The sequence below is a fragment of the Entelurus aequoreus genome, linkage group LG05, assembly GCF_033978785.1.
Source record: "Entelurus aequoreus isolate RoL-2023_Sb linkage group LG05, RoL_Eaeq_v1.1, whole genome shotgun sequence".
Classification (NCBI taxonomy): Eukaryota; Metazoa; Chordata; class Actinopteri; order Syngnathiformes; family Syngnathidae; genus Entelurus; species Entelurus aequoreus.
Window position 1 is genome coordinate 26,604,442 of NC_084735.1, and position 18,828 is coordinate 26,623,269.

At 39.7% G+C, this 18,828-nt stretch overlaps 1 protein-coding gene across 3 annotated transcripts in view; it reads left to right on the plus strand.

Annotated features, from left to right (window-relative positions):
- The window catches only part of trim46b (tripartite motif containing 46b), a 57,854-nt gene that overhangs the window by 27,529 nt on the left and 11,497 nt on the right, over nt 1-18,828 (plus strand). For all 3 annotated transcript variants that reach the window (XR_009826228.1, XM_062047548.1, XM_062047549.1), the window contains exons 4-9: nt 4,041-4,239; nt 4,316-4,462; nt 8,901-8,996; nt 9,112-9,365; nt 9,482-9,603; nt 16,960-17,301. Coding sequence is in view for 2 of the 3 variants with exons in the window: in XM_062047548.1 (XP_061903532.1) it covers nt 4,041-4,239; nt 4,316-4,462; nt 8,901-8,996; nt 9,112-9,365; nt 9,482-9,603; nt 16,960-17,301 (1,160 nt within the window). In the remaining variant the exon portion in view is untranslated. The remainder of the gene's footprint in view (nt 1-4,040; nt 4,240-4,315; nt 4,463-8,900; nt 8,997-9,111; nt 9,366-9,481; nt 9,604-16,959; nt 17,302-18,828) is intronic.

Here is an 18,828-nt window from a genome sequence, read left to right on the forward strand (position 1 = left end):
TTTTTATCATAGCTCTGTGAGGTCCGGTTGCTAAGTTGCTAAGTCAGCCTTAGCGTCGTTAGCAACAACATTGTTAAGCTTTGCCAGGCTGAGATCTATTAACCGTGTAGTTACATGTACATGGTTTAATAGTATTGTTGATCTTTTGTCTATCCTTCCAGTCAGGGATTTATTTATTTTGTTTCTATCTGCATTTGAGACAGATGCTATCACGTTAGCTCATGCTAAAGAGCTTCGTCGATGTATTGTCGTGGAGATAAAAGGCACTGAATGTCCATTTCACGTTCTCGACTCTCATTTTCAAGAGGATATAGTATCCGAGGTGGTTTACAATACAAATCCGTGATCCACAATAGAAAAACAGAGAGAGTGTGGAATCCAATGAGCCAGCTTGTACCTAAGTTACGGTCAGAGCGGAAAAAAATATGTATTTCACTGCATTCTAGTCCGTCACTCTAACGTTCCTCATCCACGAATCTTTCATCCTCGCTCAAATGAATGGGGTAATGGTCTGAATAGCTCTAGCTGCGTTGAAAACAATAGGAAAATATGAGGGAGTGAACAACTGACAACGTCACGCTACTTCCGGTAGGGGCAAGGTTTTTTTTTTATCAGAGACCAAAAGTTGCGAACTTTATCGACGTTGTTCTATACTAAATCCTTTCAGCAAAAATATGGCAATATCGCAAAATGATCAAGTATGACACATAGAATGGATCTGCTATCCCCGTTTAAATAAAAAAAATTCATTTCAGTAGGCCTTTAATATCACACATTCGAGTGATACACTTCTGAAAAATCATCTCAAACCAAATCATCTCAGAACAGGCCAAGTTGTATTTAAAGATAGACTAAAGGTTTTACAAACACAAAATGTTTTTTTTTTAATGTAAAGGTCTGTAGGACGATCTATTGAAAATTTGGGAATTTAAAATACCGCTGTTTTTAATCTGGAACTGATCTATTGTGGTCTAAAAAGGGTTACATTTGACTTTATTTCATTTTCACAAATTGATCAAACTATAAACTTTGTGATAATGAATCTTTACACATTTATTTTCATATTTGTGATACAATGTTGTTTTTTGTTTTTATTTTGCATTACGGTACTGACAAATTATTCAATTATCATTCCATTTCAAGTAAAAAGTATCAATCTGGAATCGACTATCAGTATCGCCCGCCATTTGAATTGGAAGCTAACTTCAGCCTCATTAACATCACTCAGAGTCATGTATAAAAAGATGTGTTTTAGCTCAATCGTTGTATGCTGGGCTCTCACACGGAGGAAAAAACAACGCAGATGTTTTGTGATTGACAGCTATGAACATCAATCAACGCATCCGCCGTCAAAATCGAGGGCCCCTAATTGTATAGGGCCCCTGGGCTGCAGTCCAGGTAACACGTGCATTAAGGTGGCCTTGGACACAACGTCTGCGTTTTGTTCCGGATAGAACACACTGAAGCTAATACAAATAATAGCAGAATAAATGAATACATTAAAGAGATGGTTTGACAAAAACCGAGGCGGCGAGGCTGTGCGCGCTGAGAGCGACGCCGCCATCTTGGAGCGGGCGCCGTCGGTCCGCCGGCCCCGCCTCCCCACACAGACTATCTTTGATCTCAGTAGAACTAAAATAATGCAATTCGGTAGAAGTAAATGAGAAAGTCAAACACAAATACAAATAGACGGACTTTGAAAGAGTAAAATAAACCAAATTTGGGGTGCAGTAATAGATGGTAAAGTGAACTGAAAATCTCATAACAAATATACAACATAAAGTGGCAAGAAATATGTCAATAATGAATAAAGCAAAATATGGTCTGGACCAAAAATCACTCCATATTTTCTACTGCTCGCCAGTGTTACCATATCTGAGTTGTTGTGCAGAAATATGGGGAAATAATTACAAAAATACACTTATTCACTTAGCATGTTACAAAAGATCCTTTAGACCGGGGGTGTCAAAGTCAATTTTGGTTTATTTCGTCAGAAAAACTAACGTCAAGACAACAGCAATTGCATTCTTCCGGGCACAGCTGCACACGTCTTTGGTAGCAGTCATGGCGCCCTTTGTTTAGTTGACCATACTCTCTTTATACACGACTCTGACATTACTGGTCTCAAGGAGCTGACTAGTGGTGAGTGCGGATAAAGGACAGATTAAGTTGCAAATATTCTCCAGACGTACAGACACACGGATCGCAACTTTTGTTTTCACACGCACCAAATCTAAACACAGACACACACACACACACACACACACACACACACACACACACACACACACACACACACACACACACACACACACACACACACACACACACACACACACACACACACACACACACACACACACACACACACACACACACACACACAGATTGAGATACGTATTTGCGAATCGTTTTGCAACAATAATACTTCCATAAAATACAAATCCCAAAACCAGTGAAGTTGTCACGTTGTGTAAATGGTAAATAAAAACAGAATACAATGATTTGCAAATCCTTTTCAACCTATATTCAATTGAATAGACTGCAAAGACAGGATATTTAACGTTGGAACTGGTAAACTTTGTTATTTTTTGCAAATATTAGCTCATCTGGAATTTGATGCCTGCAACATGTTTAAAAAAAGCTGGCACAAGAGGCAAAGAAGACTGAGAAAGTTGAGAAATGCTCATCAAACACTTATTTGGAACATCCCACAGGTGAACAGGCTAATTGGGAACAGGTGGGTGCCATGATTGGGTATACAAGCAGCTTCCATGAAATGCTCAGTCATTCACAAACAAGGATGGGGCGAGGGGCACCACTTTGTCAACAAATGCGTGAGCAAATTGTCCAACAGTTTAAGAACAAAATTTTTTCAACGAGCTATTGCAAGGAATTGAGGGATTTCACCATCTAAGGTCTGTAAAATCATCAAAAGGTTCAGAGACTCTGGAGAAATCACTGCACATAAGCGATGATATTATGGACCTTTGAGCCCTCAGGCGGTACCGCATCAAAAAGCGACATCAGCATGTAAAGGATATCACCACATGGGCTCAGGAACACTTCAGAAAACCACTGTCAGTAACTACAGTTTGTCGCTACATCTGTAAGTGCAAGTTAAAACTCTACTATGCAAAGCGAAAGCCATTTCTCAACAACACCCAGAAACGCCGCCGGCTTCGCTGGGCCCGAGCTCATCTAAAGTGGACTGATGCAAAGTGTAAAAGTGTTCTGTGGTCTGACGAGTCCACAGTTTTGGAAACTGTGGACTTCGTGTCCTCTGGAACAAAGAGGAAAAGAACCATCCGGACTGTTATAGGCGCAAAGTTCAAAAGCCAGCATCTGTGTTGGTATGGGGGTGTATTAGTGCCCAAGGCATGGGTAACTTACACATCTGTGAAGGGGCCATTAATGCTGAAAGGTACATACAGGTTTTGAGGCAACATATGTTGCCATCCAAGCAACGTTATCATGGACGCCCCTGCTTATTTCATCAGGACAATGCCAAGCCACGTGTTACAACAGCATGGCTTCATTGTAAAAGAGTGCAGGTACTCTGTCTTTAGGAGACAGGTCTGTAGTCCAGACCTGTCTCCTAAAATACCACAACGTAGACCCCGGACTGTTGAACAACTTAAGCTGTACATCAAGCAAGAATGGGAAATAATTCCAGCTGAAAAGCTTCAAAAATGTGTCTCCTCAGTTCCCAAACGTTTACTGAGTGTTGTTAAAAGGAAAGGCCATGTAACACAGTGGTAAAAATGAACCTGTGCCAACCTTTTTGCAATGTGTTGCTGCCATTAAACTCTAAGATAATGATTATTTGCAAAAAAAAAAAAAAAAAAGTTTCCCAGTTCGAACATTAAGTATCTTGTCTTTGCAGTCTATTCAATTGAATATAAGTTGAAAAGGATTTACAAATCATTGTATTCTGTTTTTATTTACGATTTACACAACGTGCCAACTTCACTGGTTTTGGGTTTTGTATGATAATTGTGATAACAACAGTTAGGTGCAATGATATTGTGGACGGGCAGGTACCGACACACGGTGAGCCTGGGCATTGTGGCCGTCATGTGTCAGTTCTGCAAACCCCCGCACGCCCTGGAGGCCACCAAGGGCTGCGCCGACTGCAGGGCCAACTTCTGTAACGAGTGCTTCAAACTCTACCACCCGTGGGGGACGCCGCGGGCGCAGCACGAGCACATCCTGCCCACGCTCAACTTCAGACCAAAGGCAAGACGCCTCCTGTATGTAGTGTGTGTGTGTGTGTGTGTGTGTGCGCATATGACATCACAGTCTGGCTCTTTAGGTGCTGACGTGCACGGAGCACGACCAGGAGAAGCTACAGTTCTACTGTAGGACTTGTCAGCGGCTGCTCTGTCCGCTCTGCAAGCTGCGACGTGTGCACACGGGACACAAGATCCTACCTGTTGCCCAGGCATACCAAGCTCTAAAGGTACCTACCGCCCCCAAATGACTTCAATAGTAGTTATTTAAAAAACGGGTAGCTCGCTTGGACCATATTTATGAACAAGTATAACAACAACACAGCAGCGACAGAGCCGATAGTGTAGTAGCATCAAGAAAAAAACGTGTTAAAGTTAAACATGCTTCATTGTCACACAAGTACATTTTAAAGTGCACGCTGAGGTAGATAAATCTGCTTGTGGCAATATAAGAAAATAAAGAAAACACCACATCAGGAGGTTGCCCACAGCCACAGCTGTTCAGAAGTATATTGCTCACCACACACCAGGCGACTAGAAGACCAGAGGGTTCTCAATATATCAATTAATGCTGCAGCTAGCCAATATTGTACTGGAACTTCCTTTGATTAATTGGGTACAATTTAGTTTGGCTAAAAAACCAATTAGACTTAGACTTCCTTTTTATTGTCATTCAAATTTGAACTTTACAGCACAGATAAGAACGACGTTTCGTTGCATTAGCTCGTTGTAGTGCAGGATAAAAGAGAAATAAGGTGCAGATATAAATAAATAGATAATGCAATATATAATAAATATATTGCACTTTTGCATATGCATCCACGTTTATGGATGTATGAGTTTTAGAGAGAATTAAAAATACACAAGAAAAAATATATAATAATAAAGAATACAAATTTGTTGCAGGTGAATGGGTCGGAGTTCATCATCCATTTATAACAAACACACAATGACTGTTGCATCACGTCTTATATGCGGCACTGCTGACCACTTCTTCTTCTTTGGTGGTTTTTGACCACTCTTTTATAGTTTTGATACAAATAAAGTGCATTGTCTTCCCTTCAAAACAACATCTAACATACAGATCGCAACGCATTTGAACATGAATCACATATACTTGCATCTTTAAAGCCAGTTCCCTTAAAGGCCTACTGAAACCCACTACTACCGACCACGCAGTCTGATAGTTTATATATCAATGATGAAATCTTAACATTGCAACACATGCCAATACGGCCGGGTTAACTTATAAAGTGCAATTTTAAATTTCCCGCTAAACTTCCGGTTGAAAACTCCTTTGGAGGATGACGTGTGCGCGTGACGTAGCCAGTGAAACAGAGGTATGGCTCCCCCATTGAAGCCAATACGAAATAGCTCTGTTTTCATCTCATTATACCACAGTATTCTGGACATCTGTGTTGGTGAATCTGTTGCAGTTTGTTCATTGCATTATGGAGAAAGAAGCTGAGCAAGCAAAGAAGAAAGTTGTCGGTGTGAAGCGGAGTATTTTGCGAGGGAAGTCAGCAACACAACACAGCCGGTGTTTCATTGTTTACATTCCCGAAAGATGCAGTCAAGATCGAAGAACTCGGACAACAGAGACTCTTACCAGGAGGACTTTGACTTCGATACCCAGACGCCTGTAGAGAACTGGGACAACACAGACTCTTACCAGGATTACTTTGATTTGGATACACAGACGCAGACGCGGTACCGTGAGTACGCAGCTGCGCTTCCAAACATTTGATCGCTTGCCCGTACGTGCGTGTCACGTACGTAACTTTGGTTAAATATATAAGCTTTATGAACCTTGAGTTAGGTGAACGGTCCTTTGGGCTGAGGGAGTGTGTGTGTTGTGCAGGTGTTTGAATTGTATTGGCGGGTTTTATGGACGGGAGCTAGTAGCTAGGAACTAGGAGCTAGCATAACAAACCCCTAGGTGTTTTTATGCGGGATTAATTTGTGGCATATTAAATATAAGCCTGGTTGTGTTGTGGCTAATATAGTATATATATGTCTTGTGTTTATTTACTGTTGTAGTCATTCCCAGCTGAATATCAGGTCACCCCCGCCTCTCACAGCATCTTCCCTATCTGAATCGCTTCCACTCCCCACTAGTCCTTCACTTGCACTTTCCTCATCCACAAATCTTTCATCCTCGCTCAAATTAATGGGGAAATCGTTGCTTTCTCGGTCCGAATCGCTCTCACTTCTGGCCGCCATCACTGTAAACAATAGGGAACTTTGCGGAAATGTTCAACTGACTACGTCACGCTACTTCCGGTAGGGGCAAGGCTTTTTTTTGTCAGATACCAAAAGTTGCGATCTTTATCGTCGTTGTTCTCTACTAAATACTTTCAGCAAAAATATGGCAATATCGCAAAATGATCAAGTATGACACATAGCTATCTATAGATCTGCTATCCTCGTTTGAATAAAAAAAAATCATTTCAGTAGGCCTTTAACTATAATCATTATCATTTTTAGAGCATGCTTTTATAGTGAAAGTACACAGGATGTGGTGTATTTTCTCGAATTAGTGCAAATAACTAGAGATGTCCGATAATATCAACCTGCCGATATTATCGGCCGATAAATGCTTAAAATGTAATATCGGAAATGATCGGTATCGGTTTCAAAAAGTAAAATGAATGACTTTTTAAAACGCGTCTGTACGGAGCGGTACATATCCGGTAAAACACGGACGTAGGGAGCAGTACAGAGCAGTTGCGTCTCCCAGTCAGCAGCCCCTCCCCTCTCCCCTCTCCCACACACAACACAGGAGTTGACGACTGCCGCATGAGAGGTTTACTGGCGACGCTTGATAACCTCATCAAACCGCCGCGAGCGGAGCATAACAACAAGAGTGTGTTGTTGCCGGTGCTGTAGCCGTGGCTAACAAGCCAGCTCGCTCGGTGACTGACTAACGACACCATGTCTATGGTTTGGGATTATTTGAAAGTGTCTCTGACGGATAAAAAACTGGCAATTTGCAATGACTGCAAAAAGTTGGTTATGCGAGGAGGAACCAAGACGTCTTACTTTAATACGAGCAATTAGATCTCCCACCTCCTCAAGAATCATAAGGAGATACACGATGAATACAAGCGAAAGATGGATGTGAGCCCAGTTTATAATTTCCTGTTATACAGTATGCCAGGCAGTCTTGCACTAAATGAGGACTATGTTATTGTTTACTTTATTACTCTAGTATACTCTGGATTTATGTGCCTTCATTGTTTTTGTAGCTGTTATTTTGAAGCATGTTTAAAAAAAATAAAAAAATAATGCACTTTGTGAAAGTCAAAGTATAGTATTTCCCATAGTTGTAGTGGGTATCAGGATTATCTCAGGGAGAGCATTTCCCAAATTCCAAGCTGCTGTTTTGAGGCATGTTAAAAAAAATAACGCACTTTGTGACTTAAATAATAAATATGGCAGTGCCATGTTGGCACTTTTTTCCATAACTTGAGTTGAAGTTGTTCTCTTATTTTGGAAAACCTTGTCACATTGTTTAATGCACCCAGCGGGACATCACAACAAAATTAGGCATAATAATGTGTTAAGGAATTGAATCACCCCCAATATTTATCACAATGTCACGATCGGACCCATTCAAGGCCTCAACTTCTCTGTACATTTTGGCCAATCAGCCTCATTTTCGCCAGTCGAATTAGTCTCTGAGTGGCGCTCAATCGCGCACGTCAACTGTCCAATCAGAATTTATTTTTGTTTCTGGTGTAGACGAAGCACAAACAGCAAAGAGTACCACTATATTAACTCTAATAATTTTTATCCTCCCGCTTAGCTCAGACCTACTTCTGGTTCCTGTCTACGGCGCTAAGCCTTCTGGGTAATGTAGTATTCAAACATTCACTTCCTTGTTGCCATGCATATCTATATTTATTCAACCTTTATCTACTCAGAGTAAGACAATTAAGAACAAGTTTCCTTTGCAAAGCTGACTTAGCAAATAGGCAGCTTTTACATGTTAGAGATGTTGAATCAAATCAAATCAAATCAAATCAACTTTATTTATAAAGCACATTTAAAATTTACCACAGGGGTAGCCAAAGTGCTGTACAATGGGCAGGTTAAAAATAATACGAGAAGTGTGATAATTATCTCTCGTTCTCTCATTTACTAACAAAAAAATAGCGCTATAAATCGCCCTCAACAGTTCACAAATGCTCTTAATGTGCAAAGGTTTTCTTTTTAGTTGTAGGAAAGACAAACAGTTTGCAATATCTTTTTTTTTTTTTAATTTTATCCTGTGCTTTTTGAGGTCAAGGCTACGAGGAAAACTTAAAACATTGATAACAAAAAGTCATAAAATCACGAGTTGATTCAATGTCAATGAAAAAGATACGCCTCAAAACGTCACAACTTTTACTGCAACTTTCTGAAAAAGATGTGGCAAATTTAAACATTTTAGTTCGCGACAATCACAAAAAAAACAACCCCAAAATATATACAGTCTGAGAATATTTCTATGAATTTGCAAACAAACCGAGAAAAAGCAGTACAACCTAATAAAAACGTGTACTTTTTTACTTTTTTATTTTTTTTTACAATAGAAGTGTGATGTTTAATACACATCTATAGCAGATATTATAGTCTAATAAAAAACATGTAAAAGCATCATTTCTTGATTGTTTTTCTTTATAGGAGAAGATTACAAAAGAGATGAACTACATTCTGTCCAACCAGGACACGGTTCTGTCTCAGATTACACAGCTGGAGAGCGCCATCACTCAGACGGAGGTGATTAACGACCCAGACAGTGGAACGCGAGCGCTAAAACGCGTTCAAAGTCAAACCTGGTTTTGAAGGCGTTGAGTATTCAGCAGGTGTCTAAAACACGTGCGTCCGCATTTAGGTGAACAGCGTGTCCGCCAGAGAGCAGCTGGCTCAGAGCATCAGGGACCTGACGGCGGCTCTGGCCGAGCGCCACGCCTCGCTCACCCAGGCCCTGGAGGCGGCGCGCCAGAAGCGAGGCGAGGCGCTGGGCTCTCAAGTGGCCGAGCGCCGCAGCTTGCTGGAGCACGCCGGGCTGGTGGCCTTCACGCAGGAGCTGCTGAAGGAAACAGACCAGCCCTGTTTTGTGCAGGCTGCACGCCAGACGCATAACAGGTACGCCATTAGTGCGGCCTGGAAAGGAAACTAACCACTGTTCTTTGTTTGATGTTTTTAGAATAATGAGGTACTGGAGCCAAAACTACAAGAACTCTTTTCTGTGCTTGCATCAGGTTCAGCAAGGCTATAGAAAACCTGCAGCACTTTGCTCTGGCTGCAGATCCGTCTTTCAGGCACTTCCAGCTGGATGTCTCCAAAGAACTCAAATTGCTCACAGAACTGAATTTTACACGAGGTAAGAACATAAAATCTACCACAGTGCTTCTCAGTTATTTTCTGTCATGACCCCACCTGGATTGAATTACTCAATCACTTGGTGATACAGGGCATCCGGAAAGTATTCACAGCGCTTCACTTTTTTTCCATATTTTGTTATGCTACGGCAGTGGTTCTTAACCTTGTTGGAGGTACCGAACCCCACCAGTTTCATATGCGCATTCACCGAACCCTTCTTTAGTGAAAAATAAAATGATGTTTTTTTTTTCAAATTCAAGACAAAGTTACACTACCGTTCAAAAGTTCGGGGTCACTCAAACAATATTGTGGAATAGCCTTCATTTCTAAGAACAAGAATACACTGTCGAGTTTCAGATGAAAGTTCTCTTTTTCTGGCCATTTGGAGCGTTTAATTGACCCCACAAATGTGATGCTCCAGAAACTCAATCTGCTCAAAAGAAGGTCAGTTTTGTAGCTTCTGTAACGAGCTAAACTGTTTTCAGATGTGTGAACATGATTGCACAAGGGTTTTCTAATCATCAATTAGCCTTCTGAGCCAATGAGAAAACACATTGTACCATTAGAACACTGGAGTGATAGTTGCTGGAAATGGGCCTCTATACACCTATGTAGAAATTGCACCAAAAAACAGACATTTGCAGCTAGAATAGTCATTTACCACGTTAGCAATGTATAGAGTGTATTTCTTTAAAGTTAAGACTAGTTTAAAGTTATCTTCATTGAAAAGTACAGTGATTTTCCTTAAAAAATAAGGACATTTCAATGTGACCCCAAACTTTTGAACGGTACTGTATATGCATACTTGCCAACCTTGAGACCTCCAATATCGGGAGGTGGGGGGTAGGGGGGGGGGGGGGGTGGTTGGGGCGTGGCTATTTACAGCTAGAATTCACCAACTCGAGTATTATACATATATATTTCATATATATATATATATATATATATATATATATATATATATATATATATATATATATATATATATATATATATATATATATATATATATATATATATATATATATATATATGTGTGTATGAAATACTTGACTTTCAGTGAATTCTAGCTATATATATGTATATATATATATATTTATTTTATTTACATAGAAAAAAATAAATAAATACTTGAATTTCAGTGTTCCGGTGGCTATCCACTAGATGGCAGTATTGTCCTGTTTAACTTCTCCGTTCATGATGAGTATATCATTTCGGCCACCGTGTTCAATGGAGAAGTCTGTTCTAAAAAATTTACAGGCAACATACACCTTCCCCTTCAAACTGTCCTGGATGAACTGAAATTGTTGTTTCCATTTGTTTTGGAACTTGCAATCGTATTTCTTCATCTTGCTCGTCGACGGCGTCACCATGTGATATCTGTAATTTCCTCGTTCTTCTGCTTCGTCTCCTTGTTGTGTGCGCAGTTGTGCACTCTACTCTCTAAAAGCCCTAGATGTTATGACGTCATTGGGCAGGCAAGCTGTTTATATTGTGGGAAAGCGGACGTGAGAACAGGCTGTCCCCACTCAGTCTCAGGTCCGCATTGAGCTGGAGGGGGCGTGGCCTCCAGCTCCGGCTGAATACCGGGAGTTTGTCGGGAGAAAATCTCTGCCGGGAGGTTGTCGGGAGATGCGCTCAATACCGGGATTCTCCCGCTAAAAACGGGAGGGTTGGCAAGTATGTGTATATGTTTTTGGTAACACTTTAGTATGGGGAACGCGCGCTCTGAGGTCCGAGAGCCAGCTCCAGCTCGTGGTGCCCAGGACGAGACTTAAAACCAGGGGAGACAGGGCCTTCTCTGTGGTCGGCCCTAAGCTCTGGAACACTCTGCCCCTCCATGTTCAAACTGCTTCCACAGTGGAGTGTTTTAAGTCTCGTCTTAAGACCCACTTTTATTCTTTGGCTTTTAACACTACGTGAGTTGTGTGGTCTTCTGTCCTCTGTTGTCCTCTGTGTTTTTTATAAATGTTGATTTCTATTTTACTGTTTTAATTGGTTTTACCCTTTAAAACCGTTTTTAATCATATTTATTTTTTATATTGTTTTTGTATTGGTTTTCTATTCATTTATTCTTTGTTTTTATTCAGTCATTGGTGTAGCATAATATTGTTTTTAATATTGTTTTTAACATGGCTGTGCAGCACTTTGGAAACATTGTTGTTCTGTAAATGTGCTATATAAATAAAGTGGATTGGATTGGATTGGATTGGATTGGAACATATTCTAAGAAACAAAGACTTAATTTAGAGTTTTTTGGACACTAGGGGAACATATTCTAAGTAACAAAGACTTAATTTAGAGTTATTTGGTTAGGGTTAGGGTTAGAGGGTTAGGGCCAGGGTTAGAGGGTTAGGGTTATAATAAGGCCAGGCATTAATAAGTACTTAATAATGACTAGTTAAGAGCTAATATGTTACTAATTTGCATGTTAACAAGCAACTAATTAATGGTGAATATGTTCCCCATACTGAAGTGTTACTATGATTTTTTACTGGTGCACAAAATGAACCGTGCATGAACATCACCTTGTTCAAAGAACAAAACCAACATAGTGCATAAACTCACAACAAATTACACACCTGCAAATCAGTGTGACTTCTGCTGTTGCCGTATCCGCAATACACCGATAGGGAGAAGTTTTTATTCACACGATGAGTCGGGTGTGTCTTGACCTCCGCCGAACCCCTGAGCCCGACTCACCGAACCCCTAGGGTTCGATTGAACCCAGGTTAAGAACCACTGAGCTACAGCCTTATTCCAAAATGGAATACATTCATGTTTGTCCTCAAAATTCTACACACAATACCCCATAATGACAATGTGAAAAGAAAACACATGTACATAAGTATGCACAGCCTTTGCCGTGAAGCTCGGGTGCATTCTGTTTCAACTGATCATCCATGAAATGTTCCTAGAGTCGTGGTAAATTCAACTGATTGGACATGATTTGAACAGGCACACACCTGTCTATATATCAGGTCCCACACTTGACAGTGCGCTCCAGCGCCCCCGCGACCCTGAAGGGGCCAAGCGTCAGAAAATGGCCGGGAGGATGGACTTGACCAAGATTGAAGTCGAAGGAATTGTCTGTAAACCTCCGAGACAGGATTGTCTCGAGACACAAATCTGGGGAAGGGTAGAGAAAAATATCTGTGTGGATGTTGCCCCCCAGTGGTTTCTCCAGAACACCAATCACCGACATGAGAGCAGGATCCAGGTTCACAACATAGGTTTATTTTCTCCACAAGTCTCTCGGGTGCTTTTCAGCAATTGAATTTTTTCCTCTCTCGCTCTCGCTCGCGCTCTGGCTCTAGCTCCAGCTCCAACTCCCACTCCCACTCCACACGTCTCTCCTCCTGGCTGCTGCTATATAACAGAGCGACAGGTGATTATATATACCAGGCCCGGGCGGGCCATCTATGCACCTGTCGCTGATTTCGAGGCCGGTCCTGGCACACCCTGCTTCGCTGCAGGCCCGCAGGCCACGCCCCCTCCACAATCTGCTACCTTGAAAGTCCCAATGAGCACAAAGAACTCCATCATCCATAAATGGAAGAAGTTTGGAACCACCAGGACTCATCCTTAGATCTGGCCATCCGTCTAAACCAGGGGTGTCCATACTTTTTCCACTGAGGGCCGCACACTGAAAAATCAAAGCAAGCGGGGGCCATTTTGATATCTTTTATTTAAAAAACCAATACAATATATGTATACAAAATATACATTTAGGTCTCCACTCAGGCAAAGGGTTTTGGTCAAAAAAATATAAAAAAATTGTTGCTATTTAGTATTATTATTATTATTATTATTCGAGGTTTAAATCTCTAGATCAACATTAGGTCTATCTGTCAATATAACGTTGTTAAAGATTTGAGTTGTGTGCTCTTTTTGTCCAAAGAAATCCAGTTTTTTATGGAAAAAACATAAAATAAAATAAAATATTTGAGATTATATAATAATTGGAGCCTTAAAAAGGTCAATAACTCATAACAACGTTGATTTTAATTAATTATTATTTTTTTTAGCAATGACACTTAAAAACTAAATTCCCACTAAAATGATTGGAGATCCAAAAGGGTCAGACTCATTAAAGTGTTAAAAAATAAATTATACTTTTTTTAAATTTTCAACACAATGATCTCGAGATCAACTTCAGATCTATCCGTCAATTATAAGTTTTATTGTTGTTTGTGTTTTTTGTTTGTTCGTTTTAGGCCCTTCTTTAAAAAACTAAAAAAAAAAAAGCTTAGTTTTTTATATGGCAAACGCAAAATATGCAACATTTTCCCCAAAAATATCTCAAAGTGGAATATTTAATGTGATGTAATTGGAGCCTTGAATAGGTCAATAATTCATAATGACATTGATTTTGATTCATTGTTATTTTTTAAAGAAAGAAACAGCCTGCATGGCAGCTTTGTGTTATTAGAGTCAACATTGCAACATTTTCTTGTTACGTTTGCTCTTTTGTACCACTTTTTATGTTTTGTTTAGTTTTTTATCGTATTTTTAAAATATGTCGTAGGGCCGTTAAAAAATTACCTGCGAATGCAAATGGCCCCCGGGCCGCACTTTGGACACCCCTGGTCTAAACTGAGGGCCCTAGTCAGAAAGGTGACCAAGAACACAATGGTCACTCTGTCAGAGCAACAGCATTCCTCCGTGAAGAGAGGAGAACCTTCCAGAAGGACAACCATCTCTGCAGCAAACCACCAATCAGGCCTGTATGGTAGTGGCCATACAGAAGCCATTTTTTAGTAAAAAGTTTGCCAAAATGCACCTGCAAGACTCTCAGACCATGAGAAACAAAATTATCTTGTCTGATGGGACAAAAATTGAAGTTTTTGGCGTGAATACCAGGCGTCATGTTTGGGAAAAACCAGGCACCGCTCGTCACCAGGCCAATACCATTCCTACAGTGAAGCTTGGTGGTGGCAGCATCATGCTGTGGGGATGTTTTTCAGCGGCAGGATCTGGGAGGCTAGTCAAGATAAAGGGAAAGATGAATGCAGCAATGTACAGAGACATTCTGGAGGAAAACCTGCTTCAGAGCGCTCTTATACTCAGACTGGGGTGACAGTTGGACTTTCAACAGAACAGCGACCCTAAGCACACAGCCAAGATGTCAAAGGAATAACTTGCCAGGCTTGAATCCGATTGAACATCTCTGGAGAGATCTGAAAATGGCTGTGCACTAACGCTTCCCATTCAACCTGAGTTTGAAGAAATGGGCAAAACTGCCCAAAGACAGGTGTGCCAAGCTTGTGGCATCGTATTCAAAAAGACTCAAGCTGTAATTTCTGCCAAAGGTATGGAGCAAAGGCTGTGAATACTCATGCACATGTGATTTCTTAGTTTTTTATTTTTAATAAATTTGCAAAAAAATATTTTTAAAAACTTTCACATTGTCATTATAGGATATTGTGTGTAGAATTTTGAGGAGAAAAATTAATGTATTCCATTTTGTAATATGTGCTGTAACATAACAAAATGTTGAAAAAGTGAATCTGTATCTGTACAACCAGGGCGGGCCCCAGGCATAAATAGTCTATGCGGTTGTTTAGGGACACATAATTATGGCGACCGGTCATTTCACTCGCTGATCATCACTGTGGTTGTTACCTTATACTTTGTTTCTACTAAACATCTATTCAGCGGTGAGTCAACATGTCCTTTGTAATAGTCTTAGTTGGGTTTAGCAGCATGGTGGCCACGTCCATTCAAAAGCCCACAGAGATTATTTGCTAATTAATCATCATTTGAATGCTGTCATTGTGTCAGATTTACGGCTGTATTTCTAAAACAACCATACTCTTTAAGTTTGTATTGTGGCCAAACTTTTTTTCCAAATATATGATGTCCTAAAACCATTTGTTTTTTTTATATTAAATGTGTTTTGTTTACTTTTCCAATTCATGCCGAAGTGGCAATACAGGTTTGAATAGGCTTCACTGCGGTAGGCAATATCAGACACTTTTCTTTTATCCTTAGACCCATCAACCTTTTTTTTTTACCCTTTCAAATAAACTTTGGACAATATCTAGAATATAAACACATGTCTATTGAACATATCAGATTAATTGAATTGTAGTTCTCAATAGAGTCTTTTTGTAAATTGTACATAGTGAATATTTCTAGTTAATACAAATCTTTACTTGTCAAATATCGATACATTATTTCTGAATATCTTACTATAAACGTACTTGAACTTCATTTTTGATAATTGTGTCTTTTTTGCACACACCCAAGCTCCAGACCCATTATTTGAGAAACACTGTTATAGCACATATATATTGTACATCAACCTTGTAGAAATGCCGTTTTAGCTACAGCACATTACAAATCAACTGTATTTATATTCATATTTTACTTGTTATTTTTTCCTTACTTTTTTTTTCAAACATATATCTTGTTTCTTCTTTTTTTTCTAAATATTATATTTCACTGTATATGTAGACATTGGATGGATGGATGGATATTACATGTTTTTACATATTCTTTATTTTATCTTACTGTAACAATTATATCTATTATATTTTTAATCTGCCAACTATACAATAAAATGTAATAAAATGGTCTATCTTTTAAAGTATATACTGTACATCTATCTAATAATTTAATATAAATACTACATGTTATTAATACATTTATTTGAATTTTCTTTTTTTATATTACCTCGGTTTTTGCCTTCTCCAATTCCATCCATCCATCCATCCACCCATCCATTTTCTACCGCTTGTCCCTTTTGGGGACCATGTATTTTAAATATAAAATAATTTTTCTTTAATCTAAAAAAAATATTCCAAAGTGTAGTGTCATTTAAAATCTTAATTGTATTTCAGATGCAATTTTAAATGTTAGTTGACATTGTACTTAAATCTGTATTTAAAGTGTATTTTATGTAAAAAAAAACAAAAAAAACTATATATATATATATATATATATATATATATATATATATATATATATATATATATATATATATATACACACACACACACGTTATGTCAGAATGGCTATTTCATCCCTGCATGCCTGTTTCGCAGGTTTCCCTGCTCTTCAGGGGAGTTTATTTTAAATGAACTATATAATAAACTATATATTGAACAGGGAAACCTGCGAAACAGGCTTCTAAGGATGAAATAGCCTCCGTGTTTTTTTCCTGACGTAACGCATTATCCGCTCTACCCCGGTATTGAGCACCGTATAACGGATTAACCACAGTAACATTTTCACTTTATTCTATGTAATTCAATTCATCTTGTATTAAATTTGATTTCAAATTTCACTTGTATTATAACAATTGATCTTCGTTTGAAAATGTATTTAAATATGACTTTATTTTTGGCCACAGCTCCTCAGGCCCCAGTCCTAGACACCCAGCATTCCTTGGCCTATGACCAGCTCTACCTGAGCTGGCGCCTTCCGCCTTCCTCCGCGCCTGCCTGGCACTTCTCTGTGGAGTATCGCCGCCGGGGGGTGGTACCCGGCGGCTCGTCCAGGTGCGGCAACAGAGGGGGGCTGGTGGCCGCCGCTCGCTGGGGCTGGCAGCGGCTGGACGAGGTGAGCGGCATGAGCGCCGTCATCGACCGGCTGGAGATGGACAGCGTGTACGTGCTGCGGGTGAGGGGCTGCAACAAGGCGGGCTACGGCGAGTACAGTGAGGAGGTGTACCTGCACACCCCTCCAGCACCAGGTACCAAAACTCAACTGCGGCTTTACCCCTTAGGGACGTTTGGTGCCCTTACATGTTTATTTTGTGTGGAAAATCAAATAAAGTTGCCAGAGAATATTCATTTTTAAAACATTTTCCATCTTTATTCCTTAAATTAGCCTAAAATACACTTTTTAAAAGTAAATTATATGAATTTTTGGCCTAAAAAAAGCATTTTCAAGCATCGTGACCAATGAGTGGCTCAGCCTCAGGCAGCATTACTAGTGTAGGGGTTTTCCACGTTTTCCATGCCAAGGACCCCCAAACTGGAGTGGCGACCCCTTATTCATACTGTAAATTATGTTTTAAATTAAACTAGTTCTAAAGAAATTCAAATAATATAGCATAGCTCCGCTAATAGCCACTAACATGCTAATTGCCCGCTGGCAATTAGGGCCACTAATTGCTAGGTGGCAATTAGAGCTTTAATCGCTTGCTATCTTAAATGCTAAGGTGAATATATATATTTTTCATATTTATATTCATATAGCCATGCCACTGACATTTCTAAACTATACACTACAGTGTGTTGGATTCATGTTAATGTGTATTCAAACACATTTACATTTGTGAAACAATTGCCATGAAAATATCCGATTAATGATTAATAATATCTACTTTGTGGAAATGTATTGAAATCGGTCATGTACGGAACCAATTAAAAGTAATAAACAAGGGTTAACTGTACCGGCCTTGTATTTTTTATTGTCACACTTGTCCACATGATTGGGATAATCGTTCCCATTCAAAGCAAGCAGCAAATAATTCCTTGCTACTGAAATATTATGAGTATGTCTCTGTTTATATGCTTTCTAAATGGCCTTTAAAGGGGTAAAATCCCCCAAATATAAATAAAGTCTGTATTTCATGCAGAAGTAGTTTTAAAAGACAGACTCGTTCAAAGATGACAAAATATAATTATGTTGTTTTCGCAGCAGTTTTTGCGAAGAACTTAAAGGCCTACTGAAACCCACTACTACCGACCACGCAGTCTGATAGTTTATATATCAATGTTGAAATCTTAACATTGCAACACATGCCAATATGGCCGGGTTAGATTAGCAAAGTGCAATTTTAAATTTCCCGTGAAATATCCTGCTGAAAACGTCTCGGTATGATGACGTTTGCGCGTGACGTCACGGATTGTAGCGGACATTTTGGGACACCATTGTGGCCAGCTATTAAGTCGTCTGTTTTCATTGCAAAATTCCACAGTATTCTGGACATCTGTGTTGGTGAATCTTTTGCAATTTGTTTAATGAACAATGGAGATAGCAAAGAAGAAAGCTGTAGGTGGGAAGCGGTGTATTAGCGGCCGGCTGCAGCAACACAAACACGTAGCCGGTGTTTCATTGTTTACATTCCCGAACGATGACAGTCAAGCTTTACCATTGGCCTGGGACAACAGGAGGACTTTGAGTTGGATACGCGGTACCATGAACACAGCTTTGGCTTCCAAACAATTGATCCCTTGCCCGTACGTGCGTGCCGCTATGTGCATGTCACGTA